This window comes from Taudactylus pleione, unplaced genomic scaffold, assembly GCF_031769625.1.
Source record: "Taudactylus pleione unplaced genomic scaffold, aTauple2 ptg000201l, whole genome shotgun sequence".
NCBI lineage: Eukaryota > Metazoa > Chordata > Amphibia > Anura > Myobatrachidae > Taudactylus > Taudactylus pleione.
In genome coordinates, this window is record NW_028284603.1 from 53,441,020 (window position 1) to 53,461,381 (window position 20,362).

At 44.3% G+C, this 20,362-nt stretch overlaps 1 protein-coding gene across 2 annotated transcripts in view; it reads right to left on the reverse strand.

Annotated features, from left to right (window-relative positions):
* Positions 1 to 20,362, reverse strand: part of ACOXL (acyl-CoA oxidase like) — a 549,975-nt gene that overhangs the window by 203,985 nt on the left and 325,628 nt on the right. For both annotated transcript variants that reach the window (XM_088477381.1, XM_088477382.1), the window contains exon 14: positions 3,577 to 3,686. In XM_088477381.1, the coding sequence (XP_088333507.1) occupies positions 3,577 to 3,686 (110 nt within the window). The remainder of the gene's footprint in view (positions 1 to 3,576; positions 3,687 to 20,362) is intronic.

Sequence of the window (20,362 nt, forward strand, 5' to 3'; positions counted from 1 at the left end):
TGGGGCTGGCTCCGAGCTCTGCTGTGCACGTTAGAGTGGAGCAGGAGTCCGGTATACGTTTGAAATTTCAGCGGTGCAAAGAGCACATGCAATGAACTATTAGAACCATTAAGTAGTGAAGGCAGGCAATCTGAGATCAATCATCCCTCACCATGTTCTTGACAAATGGATGAGGAGCCAACCTAATGGACTCTACAACACTGAATGGTTATGTGGTTCTGTGAAATTGTGGGGCACAATTTCTTGGAATGGTTTGGGTACAGTAATTTTCTTAGAAGGCAAGGTCAATGCTAATCACTACTTAATGGTTCTGAGTTACTGAGTGAGTGTCACCGCATGTCATATAATTTGGTGATTGCTTTGAGGTTTCTTATCCAGAATGACAAAGCTTCTACCCACAGTGTGTGGTTGCCCAACGGTTTAATGGGCATTACACTTATGTTATCTATGTTTTAATCTTTACGATGATCAGATCTTTACTCAGTTGTCCCTTTATGAGATATTGCGGAACAATGTGTGAGAAGGCAAAGTGACAGGCATTTGTTTTCTTGCAGAAGAATGGGGAGAAGTCCCTTTTGAGTAATTCAACACTGGTAGACTCAATGCCACGGGGCATACAGACCGTAATGGCCCTACTTGGCTCAATACCTATTAGTTAATGTTATATTGGTGTTTCTCATTTTTTCCTAATGCATTTATGCTACATGAACTGTGTTTTAAACTGTATAGTTTATTTTAACTCAAAACATTTTATTACAAGGGCACTTCTCTACCTTCCAAAGCATCTGTCCTTTACCAAACAGCCATGAACTTAAATCTAGACTGGCTCCCAGTCTTTGATGAGTCTTTGAGTGAACATACTGCTACCACTATCAAGCCCAACTGCCTTCAACATATTGACAACAAAGGATGTTTTCCTTGCCTTATCAGTATGCGAGATAGAGTAAACATCGCTAACATTGAGAACCATCGGACCCATTAGCATGGTTTGTAAGACTTAAAGGATTACTTTTATGAACAATTGTTGAAGTCCCTATTTCACACAGCTAGGAGGCTCCATTCATATTACAAATGGATAAACATGTTGTTTTGGGAGTATTTTTTAAAATTATATTTAAATTATATTCACAAGGATTATTTTATTGGAATCAGGATAAGGATTGTTATTCATGTAGGATGTTTTATTCACACTGTGTTCAACAAATAGATCAATGTTGACTCATGCAGGGTAATGGTGCATACACACGGTCAGATTTGTTGTCAGATATGAACAATAACGATTTTAAAAATCGTTCAACTGTTCATATCTGAAACAAATCTGACATGTGGGCCTGCAATGATGAACGATGCGCGTTCCCGCATGTCAGATAACGATAACTGACATCGGTTGTGTTTGCAGTCAGATTTTGATGATTTCATTCATTTTAATACAGTCTGAAATCATTCAATCGTTCAAATCGTTGGTAAAATCGTTCAATTGTTCATCTGACAGATCTGACTGTGTGTACGCACCATAAGTACAAACACTACTAGTTTGATTCTTGGCAACTTACATACAGATGTGTCCTCATACACTGTGGCTTCAATCGCACCAAACAGCTCCTCTCGGCGCACCAGGTCCCAAATGACTTGGCTGCGCCAAGCGTCTTTTTTAAACTGAAAATGTGCATCTTATTTGCACAAATAAAACAACTGGGAGCAATAAAACTGCTTTGCTAGATTGCAATAAACAATTTGGTGTGTGATATTTGTACATCAGTATGTAAATGAGTCTGAATCTGTATATGAAATGCTGCAATGCATTGACCATAGTGTGTATGCGATCAGCTGTACACACTATACATTCCGCATGATATATTTAGAGAACACATGGACAAAGGAGAGGACATAATGCTGTTTAGTTGGGGGAGGTGGAGTGAGAGTCCTACATGAAGAAACATGCAGCCGGTGGCAATCAGGTGTCTCAGTAGAGAGTACGGCGGGAGCAGACCAGGTTCAGCAGAAGAATAAGAAACTGGATCAGCTGACAGCACTAGAATGCATGCAGCAAATGGTCTTCAAGTTAGAGTGTGTTTGTGTGATTGTACAGTAAAGTTAGTTTGAACCTTTAATAGTTTGTACACTGTATACGTGTTTATCAGTACATAGCGCACTTGTGTCTTTGCTCAGAGCCCCCCGAAGGCTTAATCCGGCTCTAACTATTATGGTCCATTCTCATTTACAATTTACATTTTTTAGGTCCAATCTTTCTGAGGAGACTATTCTACATATAAGAGGCACAGTACAAAATGTACATTAAATGGGAAACATAACAAGCGCAAGATTTTTATGGGCAGAATTCATCCATATAATTTTTCAATTAAATGACATATTACATTATATGCATTGCAGCCCTAACATAAACAATCATTTGTATAAATAACAACTGCACATAGCTATCAAATGGTATGTAAAAAAAAAAAAGACATGCTTTAAAGGGCTCTGTATCAGTGGTCTTAAGTGGTCCCTACTGGTCACATGTGGTAATGCAGGGTTTTTTTACTTTCAGTTTTATTTTATTTATTATTCGTTATTATATTACTAATTGCAGGGCCGTAACTAGGGTGACCTGTGCCATGATGCAGGGCAGGGGGTGCTGTTTGGGCCTGTCAATTTTCTGTTTATTATCATTCCCACATGTAGCTACCTCTTCTTTTATCCCCAGCATCTGCTGTCCTCCCCTATCTCTTTCCTGGCTCTTTTTCAGGTGCATTATTTTATGTCCCTATTTAAAAAATAGGTGGGGGGGAGGGCAATGCTTTCTCTGGCACAGGGCACCAAAAAGTCTAGTTACGGCTCTTGTATGTATTATTCAGTGCTACTCACATCAGTCCCTGTCACATTGCAGTTTACAGTGTAAGTTCTGTGTTTTTTTTTGGTATAAACCCACCTTAATGAAATACCTTTCAGATATTGTGGGAAGAAGCTAGAGCGCATTGACGAAAACCCACACAAACACAGAACATACTGTACAAGTAAGTTTTCGATAATGGGGAATATTTACTAACAAGGTGCATGAGTATAAATGTGCAGTAGTCCTTAGCAACCAAACAAGTATTTGCTTTGACCGCACTTGAAGTCTAAATGCACATTGACAGCTGTGGATTATTGCACATAGGGGCATGCTTATATTGAAGAAAACGGAGGCAGAAAGTATAGTTTGTTTAACCAATACAGATTTTCTTTTCTTATGAAGATTTAATTAGTGGTTTTCACCTCAGTGTTAGATATATTAATATACTAGTATTTTATATGGTATATTTACAGTACACTAATAACAATAATTGTGGTCACTTGTGGAAGGGATGACTATTGCACCACTTCAGTTGTGGTCTCAGGCTACAGAATGGTTTGACACACCCGGCTGCACCTTTGTCATTTATTACTAATAGCTCACACTATGTTTTGTCTTGGGGGTATTCATCTCCTGTAAACATCTCATAAACAGGCACATGTAGCCAAGCTGTAAACTTGGCAGGACACATATTGTAAAAGAAATATTTTGTCTATATCTCAATATGTTTTTACAATACATACCTTGTTCTTAGCCTGTCACCAATAGAGCTGGTCCAGTTTCTGAGAAGACCAAAGACTGGGCTTTCTTCATATTGTCTGGTGTACTGTGCAAGGAGTTCCCGTACCACAACCTTCACAACAAACAAAGTATCAGCCCATTATTATAGAAAAATAACTCAAATATAAAATGATTATCAAACTGAAATTAGTTTCTTTCACTACTCAAAGCTTTCTATAAGATATTTACCAATTGCCGGGCGTGGTCACATCTCCAAGCTGGGCTTTGCTTGACACGGTCACATCTGATGTGACCATGTCAGAGGAGCCTGCGGGCGGCTGCTGAAAGCTGATCTTCAGGCAGCCGCCGGGCTTATCCCAACCAACCAGCCTCTTGGTTGCCGCAGCAACCCCACCAACTTGATTCCTTTCTTAAGCTGATCCCCCTCCTCCTGCCGGCCGGGCTGTGTACAGAAGGAAGGCCGTCTTCCTGCCGCCGAGGCTCACGGGGAGTCAAGTTTAAATAGTTATTATTTACTTTTAGAAATTTACAATTTTGGGGACATTTTTGGAAAAAAGCGGTTAAAAGTAACAATACTATTTATGCTCACTTCTATTGTGTTCTAGTGGTATAACTGTATTAGTTAAATAGACACATAGGGGTATATTTACTAAAGTGCGGGTTTTAAAAGGTGGAGATGTTGTCCATAGCAACCAATCAGATTCTACTTAGCATTTATCTAGCACCTTATAGAAGATAATAGCTAGAATCTGATTGTTTGCTATGGGTAACATCTCCACTTCTACAAACCCACACTTTAGTAACTAAACCCCATTGTGACAAATGTGTAATAGTATATGTGGTAAAAGATTTCAATTCTGAAACACTGCTGGTGCATTACATAGATCAAATGGCATCACGAGGTACTCATAATGACCGTCTCTGGTAGTGAATGCTGTCTTCCATTCGTCGCATCAAATTATATGCTTCACTGAGATCCATTCTAGTGAATGTAGTATCTCCTTTGACTCGGTCAAATAACTCTGTTATGAGGGGTAACGGATATTTATTTTTAACTGTTATCTCATTGAGACCACAATAATCAATGCATGGTCGCAGTCCTCTGTCTTTCTTTTTTACAAAAAAGAAACCCGCACCAGCTGGTGATGAGGAAGGATGTATGAACCCACGTTCCAAATTGTCTTTGATATAGTCTAAAAAAAAAAAGCATGTTTACTGAAGACTTCAACTAATTGTCTGTAGGGTATAGGTAACCCAGAGGGTTTATCTTCAGACCTAGAACAATGTGGTAGAACAGTCAGAAGACAGTTACAGTTGGGACCCCCTGTACTTGGTACAGTTGGGACCTCATGATAGAATATGTGGAGATAACCAGTCAATTTATTTATTTTATTTATTAACAGTTTCTTATATAGCGCAGCATATTCCGTTGCGCTTTACAATTGGAAACATTGATAGAACAAAACAGGGTAATAACTGACAGACATAGAGGTAAGAGGGCCATGTGTGGGTTATGATGCTGTAACCAGGGAAATCCAAGAACAATCGGACTGGTGGATTCAGGAATCTCTAAAAAAGATATAGGGCCAAATTCAATTAGCCGCGAAAAGCAGCAGTTTTGCGAAAAGTTTTCACAGGTGCAAACTTTTTGCACAAAAAGGCATATCGTGCAATCCTGTTGCCGAAGTTTTTGCACATGCGAATTCTCCATAGACAAACACCGGCGAAAAGTTTTCACCATCTCAGAGCAGGTGAAAAATTGTGCGAAATCCCTATTTTTGGTTAAAAATTTGGGGACTTTGTTCAGAACCCTTTGAAAACCCCCGTAATGACAAATTAAGCACAAATATTTTTTTAATTACCTTAATTTGGCCAATAATGACATATCATTGTTGGAAAATGGGTTTAAAGTAGTGGGTCAGGTCTTTTGGGGGGCTGTATGGATGGGACAGGTGTTTTAAACATTGCAGGTGGCTGTCACAGTTTAAAAACACCAAATACTTTTTTTAGGGCCACTAATACCCTTCTAAATTGATTTCCTATGTCAGATAGCTTTTTTATGGGGTACAGATAGATCTCCCCAAAATTAGCTGTACTTTTCGCAGGTTACTCCACTAGCAGTTATCATTCTAATGCTTTTTCACTGCTTTTAGGATAGTGCGAAAAAGGGGAGAAAGCACAGACAAAAGACGCTAAAATATCGCACCAAAACACCCGACGTGTACAAAAACTTCACTGACATTAAGTTTTTGCGTCTATTTGAATTCCTCCCATAGTCTCTGAATGTAATACTCCAATAAGGATTGGCACAGGAACAGTAAGGACCAATGTGTAATAACATAATGAAAACAGGTCAAATTTCCTTTTGTGCAAACGGTAAAGTTGAATAGAGTCTCAATCACACTCAAAATGGAGAAATAAAATACGCAGCAAACGACTCCCCAAAACATGTAGGGTGCAGACAGTTGAGGACTAGTTCTAAAGGGATTTTATCACTATTACAAGTGGAGGTATGCACGACCTCTAATTACATGCTTTAAAGTCCGGTCCTTTATTGTACATGTTTTGGGGACTCATTTGCTGCATATTTTATTTTTACATCTCTCCATTTTGAGTGTGATTGAGACTCTATTCTTGGATCTTTTTGAATGAAAAATTTTTTTGTCCACATTGATAACTGGTATTACAATCCTTTTTATATATATCGTGAAACTACGATTTGGAATAAAAATGATCAACTTTACCGTATCTGTGAGATTCACTACGCCATCTGGTTAATCAAAGATACCTTTATAGGCGGATCCCTCCAAAAATGTATGTGAGTTGGGGTACACCAGTATTCCTACTACCCACACGTGGTGATGTAAAGATACCCATATATGTTTTTTCCACTTATAGTTGAAGTGAGTTTTTCGGTACGCTGTACTACGTATATTAGCGGTGTCGAGGATCTTTTCTAGCTCTGGAAGAATCTACCTTACCGCTCTACTTCGTTTATACACACAAAAGGAAATTTGACCTGATTTCATTACGTTATTACACATTGGTCCTTTGTTTTTTTCTTCTTTCATGCATTGACCACCATCGATAATATCTATCAAGCTAATAGAATCGTTGCTTGGTGACGACCTGTGGTATAAATATAAATCACTGTTATTGGGAGTATATTTACATTATTTGTTTATGCTTGTATCAGTCCAGATTCCTATACTCCGTCATTAATTTTTTAGATTATCTATATCTGTATCACCTTTGATCCCTTACACCTTCTCTTTACTTATTTATTGCTTTTTAATCTGATTGGGCAGGTTTTAGTAAAGAGGACTGGGCAGACACATTGATCTACTGCGGCAGAAATCACTAAAAAAATTAAATTTTATTATTGAACAGGAACAGTAAGGTATTCAATATGACCTCCGGGAATACGGCTGCCATCCACAGCCGTGAGAGAAATATGAACAGGCAACTTCTGTGTACAGGTATGGAAAGTCCTTAAGACAATTTTAGCAGACATAACATTTTCTGCAGCTCCGGAATCCACCAAGGCTGCAATGAAATGGGAGCCTTGTAGATATTTTACTTGCACAGATATAGCACAGTCTTTATTTTCGGGAGAGCTAAGAGACACTCCTTGATTAACCTCTCCGTCATTATCTAGGAGGCGTTTCCCGACTTGCGGGGACAATTCTCCAAAGAATGACTGTAGGCTGCACAATATATGCATAACTTCTGCTTGATAGGTCGATCACATTCTTTAGAGGAAAGACGAGCTTTGCCAAGTTGCAAGGGGTGACGATGACCGTACTTGAGAAACAGAGTAACTTTAGGGTGCTTTATATTATTCTTCTCCAATTGTTTTTCTCTGAACCGAATAACCATACGATTACACATAGTAATTAAATCGTCCAGCTTGGTAGTTAAATCTCTGGTTGCAAGTTAATTTTCATGTCGATTAAAGAGATCTTGCCAGAAAACTGCTACAAGAGCCTCATTATTCCATGAGAGCTCAGAGGATAGTCTCCTGAATCGAATGACTATTTGACTCACTGATTGATGACCCTGTTTCAGATGCAAGATGTCAAATGCTGCTGAGGAAGATCTGCCTGGCTCATCGAATATTTTGCGTAAGGTGGATATGAATCCTTGTATGTCCGGCAAAATGGGATCAGTCTTCTCCCACAATGGCAAAGCCATTATAATGCTACCCCAGTCAGGAGCAAAATGATATTGGCAGTCTTAGGGCCTGATTCAGACCCACTCGCGAGCGGCTGTACGCTCGCAAGTGGGTCGATGGTCTGCACTGAGCATGCGCACGACGGAGGGAGCTCCGTCGTGCGCATGCGCCAGACACGACGAGCGAAGGACTTTCCTTCGCTCGTTGTGTCCGATCAAAGGGGGCGTGCTGTCAATGTTGATTGACAGCACGCCCCCTTTGGTGGGCGTGCCGGGGGCGTGCCTCCCTGACGGGGGCGTTCCCACGGGAACGCCTCCCGTCAGAAGCCGGCCCACTGACATCACTAGTGATGTCAGTGGGAGTGATTTTGGCTCTGATAGAGCCAAAATCACTCCGGAGCTTGCGGTTGAAAACCTCAACCGCAGGCTCCGGCTCGCAATTTCGATGGTCGCGATGGTCACGACCATCGCGGCCATCAAAATGCACGCTCGTATAGCCTGTGGGTGGTGACCCACAGCTATACGAGCGTCCAGGAGGACGCTCCATGAAAAAGGAGCCCGGCCCTCATGCAGAGCGTGCGCTCTGCTCAGAGCGCACGCTCTGCATGAGGGCCGGGCTCCTTTTTCATGGAGCGTCCTCCTGGACGCTCGTATAGCTGTGGGTCACCACCCACAGGCTATACGAGCGTGCATTTTGATGGCCGCGATGGTCGTGACCATCGCGACCATCGAAATTGCGAGCCGGAGCCTGCGGTTGAGGTTTTCAACCGCAAGCTCCGGAGTGATTTTGGCTCTATCAGAGCCAAAATCACTCCCACTGACATCACTAGTGATGTCAGTGGGCCGGCTTCTGACGGGAGGCGTTCCCGTGGGAACGCCCCCGTCAGGGAGGCACGCCCCCGGCACGCCCACCAAAGGGGGCGTGCTGTCAATCAACATTGACAGCACGCCCCCTTTGATCGGACACAACGAGCGAAGGAAAGTCCTTCGCTCGTCGTGTCTGGCGCATGCGCACGACGGAGCTCCCTCCGTCGTGCGCATGCTCAGTGCAGACCATCGACCCACTTGCGAGCGTACAGCCGCTCGCGAGTGGGTCTGAATCAGGCCCTTAGTTCTTTGAGTGGGGAAATTTAAAGCTTGTAGTTCAAAATGGATACTGCATTGGTTAAGAAACCCCCGACAATTTTTGGGGTTACCATCGTACTTGTCCGGAGTAGGTAACCTGAGATAAGATGTAAAAGAAGAATTAACAGCCCTGAGATTTTCGGCCAAGGAAGACTGGAGAGTCTTTTGCATGATCTGTTGTTGAACCGTTTCCCGTCGATTCATACGATCAGTCAAATCAGACCTGGTGTCTGCCTTTAGGCTTTGTTCCCCTGCCCAAGCCATAGGGCCTGAGCACAGTTTGATATTCAGTAGATCCGTGTCGGGATCCTTATAGGTATGATGGATGTGCATAGGTAATGTGGCGGCTTAATAATACTTTACTCATTGGTATAAACAGTAGTGTAGGTACACTAGTGACAGTGTAGGAACCATAAAAGCCTTGCCTAGTGACCTGTGAAGGCTAGCAAGACCAGGGATAGTGACCTGTGAGGGCCAGCAAGATCCCAGCTCTCCCAGGGGAATATAAGGATTCTCCAAGCACACAGAAGTGCAAGTGCAATGTTGTCCACAGCTTAGCTGTGTGTTTCCCAGTGAGCTCCTGCAGATTATTATTGCCCAGAGACTCTAGGTGCAGTTTACCATCTTGCTGCACTACTGGCTCCAGTATCCGGTCCCATCCTGCACTCTGGTTCTATCCCGGTGATCTTGCAATCTGATATCTTTTCCATCAGTTCCATTCCGATACCTGATTCCATCAGTTCCAGTCCGATATCCGGTATCACCAGTTCCAATCCAATAACCAGGATTATCGGTTCCAGTCCGATACCTGATACCACCGGTTCCAATCCAATATCCTGTATCATCGGTTATAATCCAATAACCAGCACCATTGCTTCCAGTCCCATTGTCGCGGATTTGATATTCTGTAGATCTGGATCGGGATCCTTAGGTATGACGGATGTGCATAGGAAATGTGGAGACTTAATGATACTTTGGCTAATGGGTATAAACAGAAGTGTAGGCACACTAGTGACAGTGTAGGAACCACAAACTTGTGATATGCATGGATACTGAACTGGAACCGAATGAACAAACCAGGCTCACTGGGCGACCCCTCGACTAGTGACCTGTGCAGGCCAGCAAGACTAGGGATACACTACAGGGACAAAGGTGACCTCCGGAACTCAGAACAATATAGTACTGGTAGATTGGAACTCAGACCAGGAGTCGAAGTCTTATGTAGTAGGAGTACAGCTTGAAGAAGCTGCAATTCTGATACTGCTCTGACGCAAGACCTGGAACTGGAGCCAGGGAGGAACTCAGAAACTGAGAGTCAGGATAAATAATACAGCTTACTGGACACCTCGGTGTACAGACTGTATACTGCACACTGAACCCTAGCCCTGGAACCCACACCCTTCTCTGAACCAACCCAAGACAATAGCACATGGCATCGGGAAACCAATACTAGGTCAGCACAATAGTATAACCAAATAACCTGAATAACCACAAGGCACAGAGTAATACAGTATATGTAACTTGCATGCACTGTCTCGGCAGTTTGATGTACTAGTGGTAGATTGAATAAAGGCCATGGCTGCACTTGCTGCTTCTGTACTGAGGAGAAGCAAGTTGGTAAGCAGCGTGGAAGTTGCAGTGCTGACAGGTGACGATACACAGTGGCAGATGGAAAGCAGGCAACGTTAATACTCGCTGGCTGAGTGAAGTGGTTGGAGCAGGTCTGTATGCAGCATGAAAGCTGCAGAGCTGACAGATGACGAATACACAGTGGTAGATGGAGAGCAGGTAACGGTATACTCGCTGGCTGAGAGAAGTGGTTGGAGCAGGTCTGTATGCAGCGTGAAAGCTGCAGAGCTGACAGATGACAAATACACAGTGGCAGATGGAGAGCAGGTAACGGTATACTCACTGGCTGAGTGAAGCGGTTGGAGCAGGTCTGTATGCAGCGTGGAAGCTGCAGAGCTGACAGATGACAAATACACAGTGGCAAATGGAGAGAAGGTAACGGTATACTCACTGGCTGAGTGAAGTGGTTGGAGCAGGCCTGTATGCAGCGTGAAAGCTGCAGAGCTGACAGATGATGAATACACCGTGGCAGATGGAGAGCAGGTAACAGTATACTCACTGGCTGAGTGAAGTGGCTGGAGCAGGTCTGTATGCAGCGTGGAAGCTGCAGCGCTGACAGATGATGAATACACCGTGGCAGATAGAGAGCAGGTAACAGTATACTCACTGGCTGAGTGAAGTGGCAGGAGCAGGTCTGTATGCAGCGTGGAAGCTGCAGAGCTGACAGATGACAAATGCACAGTGGCAGATAGAGAGCAGGTAACGGTATACTCACTGGCTGAGTGAAGTGGCTGGAGCAGGTCTGTATGCAGCGTGAAAGCTGCAGAGCTGACAGATGACAAATGCACAGTGGCAGGTGGAGAGCAGGTAACGGTATACTTACTGGCTGAGTGAAGTGGCTGGAGCAGGTCTGTATGCAGCGTGGAAGCTGCAGCGCTGACAGATGATGAATACACCGTGGCAGATGGAGAGCAGGTAACGGTATACTCGCTGGCTGAGTGAAGTGGCTGGAGCAGGTCTGTATGCAGCGTGGAAGCTGCAGCGCTGACAGATGATGAATACACCGTGGCAGATGGAATGCAATTAATGGCTACAGAGAATGACAGTGGAGGTTGAGATGGTAAATAACGAAAAGTCAGGATACAAGGAGTATACCTCGAGCCGAGAACTACACTGGGAAGGAACTAGTGGTTCAGGCAATGTGTTACTCCCAGGAACTGATTTAAATAGAAAGTGGTGAACAGCCATTGGCCTGGCTGACCAGATGAGCACACAGGTGCATTAGTTAATCACGAGGAGGCGTCCCAAAGATATCTTTAAAACAGAAATTAATGAATCTCTGAGTTTGTAAAGGATGCTAAGACCCCGATTTGTGACACCAATATCTGATTCCATCGGTCCCAGACCGATATCCTGTATAATTGGTTCCAATCCGATAACCAGCACCATTGGTTCCAGTCTGATACCTGATTCCATCGATTCCAGTCCGATATCCAGCAATCCGGTCCCATTTGGATGTTCAAGCCAATCCAGCCCCATTCTGGTGTGCAAGCCACTCCAGCCTCATTATGGTGTTTAAGCCAATCCGGTCCCATTCCGAGGTTCAAGCCAATCCAGTCCCATTCTGGTGTTCAAGCCAATCTGGTTCCATTCCAGATATCCAGCATCTGGTCCCATTCCTGTGATCCAGCATTGTGGGCCAGAGCTATTCCCAGAGATTCCTGCACATGCGCAAGTCAGCCAGCTTCACTCACTCTGACCACAGTCCAGTTCATAACCCAAGTCCGGATTCACAAACAAATTAAATCCTCACAACACATTTATGAGGGGTCGTTGGACAGGATCTCTTTGAAAATGTATTTTAAAATGTCTACAATGCCATGTTGTGTGGAATTTCTTTGGGGAAATTTGGGGCAAGGTGCTGCGACACCCCTTATTATTTAAATCCTCAAGGCAGGCCTGAACAGAGAGGAGCTCAGCAGACCCAGCCTGGACACATGAACATGAGTGTGTTCCACATGCACCCCATACTGTGCAGATGCTGGACTGTTTAGTGGGGATGTAATTGGGTAGGATAGCTTATGAAAATTATGTGGGTGGTTTTGGAATTTGATAAGCTTGTCTGAAGAGAGAAGTTTGCAGGGAATGCTTGAATGTTTGGAGACTAGCGGAGAATCTTATTGTATGAGGGAGGGCATTCCACAGAGTGGGTGCAGCCTGAAAAAGTCCTGTAACCATAAATGGGAGCAAGTCATGCGTATGGATGAGAGACACAGACCTTTTGCAGAGTGGAGAGGCCGGGTTGGGAGATATAATACTTGCATATTAGATATGTTTTTTAATGGGAGTAGAATGAGAGGGTAAAAACCGGAGGTGGAAGTAAACGAGACCACCAATTACTCATGGCTGCCAGCTAAATGCAAACAACTGACACCTATATAAATCTTTTTGTACATGGGGAAAAACAGAAAAACAGCCAGTATATTCAAAGTAACATGTCAATTGTTTATGAGGTTACAGGGTCTCATTCAGACCCGGTCGCAAACGCCGATGCGCTCGCAACCGAGCCGATGGTTATTCCCGCACACGCGCAGCGGCCGCACTGCACGTGCGCAAGCCCCGGAGCGAGAGAGAAACACTCTCGCTCCGGAGCTCTCTACAAAAGGGGCGGCTGTCGATGTTGATCGACAGCTCACCCCATTTTGTAGGCGGGCCGGGGTGGGTGGTTTCCAAAAAGGAGGCGTTCCTTAAGGAACGCCTACCGTTTTGTGGGCGGCCGCACTGACTTCATCAGTGATGTCAGTGGGGAGTTTCCTGCTCGATCAGAGCAGGAAGCTCCCTGGGGCTTGCGGTTGCCGAGACCCAACCTTAGGGCCTCGCCGCAAGCCCCGATGGTCGCGATGGTGTTCACCATCGCGACCATCAACGTGGTCGGTCGCTAAGCTGGAGGCCGCACTAAAAAAAAGGAAGCGGCCGCCCTCATTCAGAACGAGTGCTCGCTTCTTGCGAGCGCCTCTGAATGAGGACCACAGTCCCTGTAACTAAAAGTGCTGTCTCTAGAGCCTAAAATGCATGAGAAAGTTTATATGAGTAAAAAGAGATATCAAACGTAGAAGTTAAGTATCTGTTAAGCATGCAACTGAGTTTCATAGCTGTCCTCCTACAAATACCTCCTATTCAAAATATCTATGGAGGGGAGACCAGTATGACTGTCACTCACTCACTCACTCACTCACTCACTCACTCACTCACTCACTCACACACACCTGTCAGCGTGTCATGCAAAGGCAGAGGAAGGGCAAATTTTACAATGCGCATTTCAGTGAGAGCTCAGATGATTATTCCAAAACCTCTCTGCTATTTACATAATTTCTCTTGGGACTGTGGTTGCCACGGTAGTCATATTACACCATGGAAACTCTGCAGAATTGTAAATCATTAATAGCAGCCTGAAGGTCAAGGATGATAATTACAGAGCTTTTCCTTATAGCCTGTGATTTATGTTTAAAAAAATCCCAAAACAAAACATAATATGGACTTGCTGATTTAAAAGAGAAAGAGACAACACAGTCAGGCTTTGCTGCTGTGCACATCTTAAATAGTAACACAGCTGGATTGCATAAACAGCGATTCCAAGAAAAACATTAACTTGATATATTATTTTTGTCACATTCATAACTGTACAGTTACAAAAATGGAAGTTTTTATTACCATAAACATCAGGACTGCCAAATTGAGGATTTTCCAGGATTCACGGAGTGAAGAATTAAGTGGGTAGACACAATCTAACAAGCTGGCAGGACAGGTATCATCTAGATGGCATATATCTTATTTGGTGTAACTATTTATTTTCAAGAAATGTCTATAGGATTCAGAATCTGGGCTTTTGTAATTCTGTGAGGGCAATAGAGGCAGCATATGTTTATATGTTTCTGTTCGTTTTATAAGATCTCATATATGGTTAATGAAAATATTAAAATAATCTAAAAAAATCGTAAACGCTTTGGACCTTATTCAGAGTCGGTCGCAAGCACCGATGCGCTCTTAACCGACTCGATGGTTAGTCCTGCGCACGCGCAGCGGCCGCACTGCGCATGCGCGAGCCCCACAAACTCTGACGCTTCGGAGCTCGTTACCAAAGGGGCGGCTGTCGATGTTGATAGGTAGGCGGACCGGGGGGGGGGGGGGGGGTGGTTTCCAAAATGGAGGCGTTCCTTAACGAATGCCTACCGTTTTGTGGGCGGCCGCACTGACATCAGCAGTGATGTCAGTGGGCAGCTTCCTGCTCTTTCAGAGCAGAAAGCTCCCTGGGGCTTACTAGTGCCCAGACCCAACCTTAGGGTCTGGTTGTAAGCCCCGATGGTCGCGATGGTGATCACCATCGCGACCATCAATCTGGTCGGTCGTTAAGCTGTGGGTGGTAACCCACAGCTTAACTAACGACCAGGAGGCAACACTTCAAAAATTAAGCGGCCGCCCTCATTCAGAGAGAGCGATCGCTTCTTACGACCTCCTCTGAATGAGGGCCTTTGAACCCACAATAAATGTAGCTGAATTGATCCCACCTATGAGTCTTGCATCAGGGCGAGTCTTTTCATATTTGTTTATATCAATTTGTTTTAATGATTTTAAAGAAAACAAATGAATCATCACTGAGGCTGTGCATGCTTCATATAAATCACCATGCAAATGTTGTTTCTGCCAAATATCCAATAGTGCCCTAATAACATAATCCAGGTTCCCATGTCTAAGGGCCGTATTCAATTAGTTTCACACCCGCGATACTTTTTCTCATGCCGGACTTTTCGCCTACATCGTGTATTTTAGCTGCGGAAACTTATCGCACGCGTCCTCGCGATTCGCCCTATTCAATTCCAAAACATTGCGAAAACGCAACCTGGCGAATGCAAACCAGGCGAAAAGTGCTATCGAAATTGGGGAAATCAGCCTGACACCCCCTAAAAGATGCACTAACATTTAGGATCAATGTACATGCCCAGAATGGCCGTACTAAAGTTATTTGGGGTACTTAAGTGTTGTGAATTTCTTCTATTTAGTGTCTTTGCACAAGTGGTGAAGAATAGCATTAAGCAGTATTTTTTGGAGAAAATAAGTAACCGTGTCAAATTTGAGGTACATGAAAATGGGTGCAAGCATGGTTTAAAGTCTCTAAAGTTAAGTTATAGAAAACTTAAAAAACGCATCTGAAGCAAGCACCTGCAATCAAAAAAACACCTCACCCATACTTGCAGACCCTCAAAAGTCTATTTCTCTAGTTTTTTAGTTTGTACCCCCACTTTGCACTTTTTCGCCTTGTTTTTCTAAGTAATTTTTGGGGTGTTCCTCTAATTTTTTTAGGGGTTGACGCAGTTTTCCTTTGGAGGGCTGTCCCAAGAGTGCTGTGTGGTTTCCCCACCTTTGCACCCCTAAATAGCGATTTTGCACTTTTTTTCTCCACCTATTCATAGGCGAATCTTTTTCGCCTATTACATTGCATTGTGTCTTCGCGTATGTAAAAAGCGAATGGAATTGAATACGGCGATACTTTTCTGACAGGTGGATCTTGGCTTTTTGCTTGTAATTTAATACTGGCCTATACCCCTTTCACATCGCAATGCCGGGTCGCACCCGGGAATTTGTACACCGGTCCACCCAGGGTTGCGACCCTGCTGAGACCCCTTCAGACTGACGTGCCGAGCCGGCTATTGGAGATGGGATCATCTCCAAACACTGGCTCTTCCTATGCTGAGAATGGGACCCGGATCGCATTGACCCTGGTTACCCGTTGACACTGCATCGTAAGCCGGGTTGAACACTTGTACAACCCTGCTCGTTACCCGGGTTGAAATGGGTTATTTCAACCAGGCCCTTTCACACTGAGCAATAAACCGGGTTGCTGCGCGTTCATGTGCAATAACCTGGGTTATTGCTGGAAGTGTGAAAGGGGTATTATTTATCCATTCCTTCCACATTAAAACAGCTATAGTTATATCATCCAAACACCAACGTTTCATCCTTAAGATGAGGAATCATTTTTCTTCAATTTGGCTTGTAAGATAGAACACTGGAAATATTGTGTAATGTGCACTATGGGCTGATTCAGAGATGGACACTAATGCCACCACAGCTGCAACTGTGTACACAGCGGCTGTGCGAAAATAGGCAAATATCATAGCCGGCGGGATTTGCATTGAGACACCCACCAGCAGCTTCGCAAATCTAAGCGACTACGTACAAAGATGCAGCATTGGTTGCAGATCACTCTAGAGTTACCCTTTGGTTACACAGAATGGCAGCGGGAACTGAGGGCCCAATTCAGACCCGCTCGCTAGGCTGTGTTCACTTGTAACTGGCGATGGCTCGCAATGTCCGCATACATATGCATCGCAGTGCGCAAACCAGTCCAGTCGATCGGGAAGCGTTCGCTCGCTGCGCATAGACAGCTCGCTAGACTGAGTGACAGGACAAGCCGTTTGTGGGTGGTAACAGGGGTTGGTCAATGGAAAAGGGGGAGTGGTGGTGCAAACCTAGGCGTGCCTGAACGTCTCAATGCCGTTTTAGAGGCATGCATAATTAGCACAGAGCATCATAGTACACGTCACTTGGTTGAATTTCACACTGAAGCACTTGCAGTGCTTGCGGTTGGGTATGGTTAACCACAAGCGCTGCGATCGCATCCGATGGTACTCGATGGTACCGATGGCAGCAGTCACTTCCTGGAGATGTGTGGGCGTCTTAAGACATGCTAGTGGGCATCTGCATACACACCGCGATCGCACGCCAAGACATAGTGGGCATGCTAATGCCTTGCTGTGTGATCGCCTGCCTTTGCTGGATTTGCATACGCAGGGTGCGTGCAAACGCATCTAGCGAGCGGGTCTGAATCGAGCCCTGAGATGCCAAAGCTATTTCTTTCTGCATATGGGATCGCAGATGCAGGCAGAGACACGACCCAAAGACAGTGGTGACAAGTCTGCATTTGAGTTGCCATCTCCCCGTTGCTGCCCACAAACGGTCCCTGCCTGTCAATCATTGCATGCAACATCGGTAATGAAAGTTGATGCAGGCGCAGTACGACTAATACACATTCACACACACACATTTATAGCAAACCTACACCACACTATGTAGTGTGTGGCTCAGGGGATTGGATGTGTGGTTACACACTACATGGAGTTTCTTAGCTGCAATGGTTTTATAATGACCATTACACCTCATATAATTAAAATTACCAAGCCTCATAGACAGGAGTAATTAGCTGCATGTGTAAGGTGTCTGACACTGAGGTTTAGATGCCGCCGGCAGGATTAGGCACTAGGATCAAGGGTTAGGGATTAGGGTTATGGGGAGAATATTCACTGGAACTGCCATTCGCTAGACGTCTGTGTCATAAATTACCATCACATGACCACTGGGACCCAGGAGATGCCGCTGCCACTAGGACCGCTGGGCCACCAGGGACGTTATGTCGACATTCTATCATGTTGACATTTGACCATGTCGGCATAACTGTCGACATAACATACCACACCCCTACCGAGCAGAGAGAAAAGCTTCCACCAAGAATCCCCAATTCTGCTAATAAATGTATCTGAGAAAGATAGAAGCACCATCTGATACAAGGCAATTTTAATTATGTTGAAGGTCCACTAATAATAAAATGTAAGAGTGAACTGTGCCCAATGTATGTATAATTACTTGGCAATCACAGAGAAACTATCTGATTTTGACAAACTGAGTTTATTTTTTTATTTCAATCTGTATCTGAAAGTTTGCATTCCTTCTCTATTGCCCCGGGATTACAAACTGTAAGCATCTAGGGTGTTATCATCAATGAGATTTTTGGTATGAATACTTTTTCTTCTTGGCATTAGATTTCACTACTGAAACAAACACCTACTGTAACTTCTCTTATGTACACTGTCTAGACAACTGATGTGAGTCACTATGAATCATCAGTGCTAATGATGCGGACGCTCACTGTCCTACTGATATCCTAGGGACCCCTTTCTGATGTTATTTTGTAAAGTGGATGCAAGAATTAGAACTTGTTTCCCCTGTATTGTTCCCCAGCTCACATGCTTCCTTGTATGATAAACACTACTGCTTACTGACTTTATATTTTGCAAATAGCAATATAAACTGGCTACTTCAAGTATATCAAACACAGTATTAAGGCGCAAATATAACTTATATAATATATTAAATTAGCAACATTTTCATAACTCTTATATGGGATATTTTTCCACAATTTATATTATTGCACAATATTTCATGTTCCATTTTAAAAATAGTACATTACTACATCTGGCTATTTGGACCTTTATCATTATAAAAATCTGGAAGGCAACCTGCAGCAAGTTTTTGAACACGGCAGGTTACTACTGATTTTGCCATCTATTACTTTTGCTGATTTACAACTCGCCGGAGACCTAATTGACCTTTGCTCCTATTGTCTCTCCCTCTAGAATATAAGCTTCCGCGGGCAGGGCCCTCTGACCTATGTCTCTTGTCGGTTTTTACCTGTCATCTGTTACACTGATTTCTTTTCTGTATGATATACGATTTGTTCTGTTAATTACATCAATGCATTTATTATTCTGCTCAAATGTCCTCATGTCCTGGTTACTGCTTTCATATTTGTCATTTATGATTTGCCCTACCCAGTCTGTGGTATTAAAGTAACATACTGTACCTATGCTATGATTAGCTGCTGTGTTATGTACTTATGCTCCATTACTCTGTGATTTTGCAATGTTTTTATAATCCCCTCTCCCCCATCACAATTGTACAGTTCTGCAGACCCTTTGTGGCACCTCATAAATAAAAGTTAATACAAAAAATGCTGCTCCTGGTTGAAATGTGTCCCTTAAAATGACTGATTCAGGTGCAGTTGTTGCATTTTGTCATGTCCCTGATGCCCCCTGGAGTCAGTCACCTATACAGCAGCAATTAGTTACCATTTGCATTATAGATGCTCTTATGACGCTGTGAAAGCATCATATTATCTACTCCAGTCACAAGGTACAAAGGTTGAAGAAGACAACAAGTGAGCCACAGCCTAGCAAACTGGGGAGAAAGGGGGCATGCAAGGCACAACATGGCAATGAGGAGGAGCATGTGAGACACAGATAGGTGGAGAAGGGGAGGAGGGATTTGAGGAGCAGGCTGTCAAGGAGGGGGCACATTTGAGGCACAGGTAGGGGTGTATCTAGGGATCCGAGCGCCCCTGGCAGTGTAATGGACTGGCGCTCCCCTCCCTCATAATTTCAGGCAGTGCCCCCAGTAGTAGTCCCCCCGATGCATTGCCCCCAGTAGTAGTCCCCCCTATACAGTGCCCCCAGTAGTAGTTTCACGTATACAGTGCCCCCAGCAGTAGTCTCCCGTATACAGTGCCCCCAGTAGCAGTCCCCCCCGATGCATTGCCCCCAGTAGTAGTCTCTCATATACAGTGCCCCCAGTAGTAGTCTCCCGTATGCAGTGTCCCCAGTAGTAGTCTCCCATATACAGTGCCCCCAGTAGTAGTCTCCTGTATATAGTGCCCCCAGTAGTAGTCCCCCTGATGCATTGCCCCCAGTAGTAGTTCCCCCTATACAGTGCCGCCAGTAGTAGTCTCCCGTATACAATGCCCCCAGTAGTGGCCACACACCCCCATAAAGTGGCTCCAGTAGCGGCCCCCTATACAATGCCCCCAGTAGTAGTCCCCCCTCTACAGTGCCCCCAGTAGCAGCCACCCCCCCTCCAATAAAGTGAACCCAGTAGCGGCCACCCCCTATACAGTGCCCCCCCTTGTGCCAGGCTTACACACACAGAAAAAAACAACTTACCTGATCCCCGCTCCTGCCGACGATCACCGCTATCCACTCCTCCGGGCCCGCTCTCGCTCTGCACTATGGGATGAGAGAGATGTCATGATGTCTC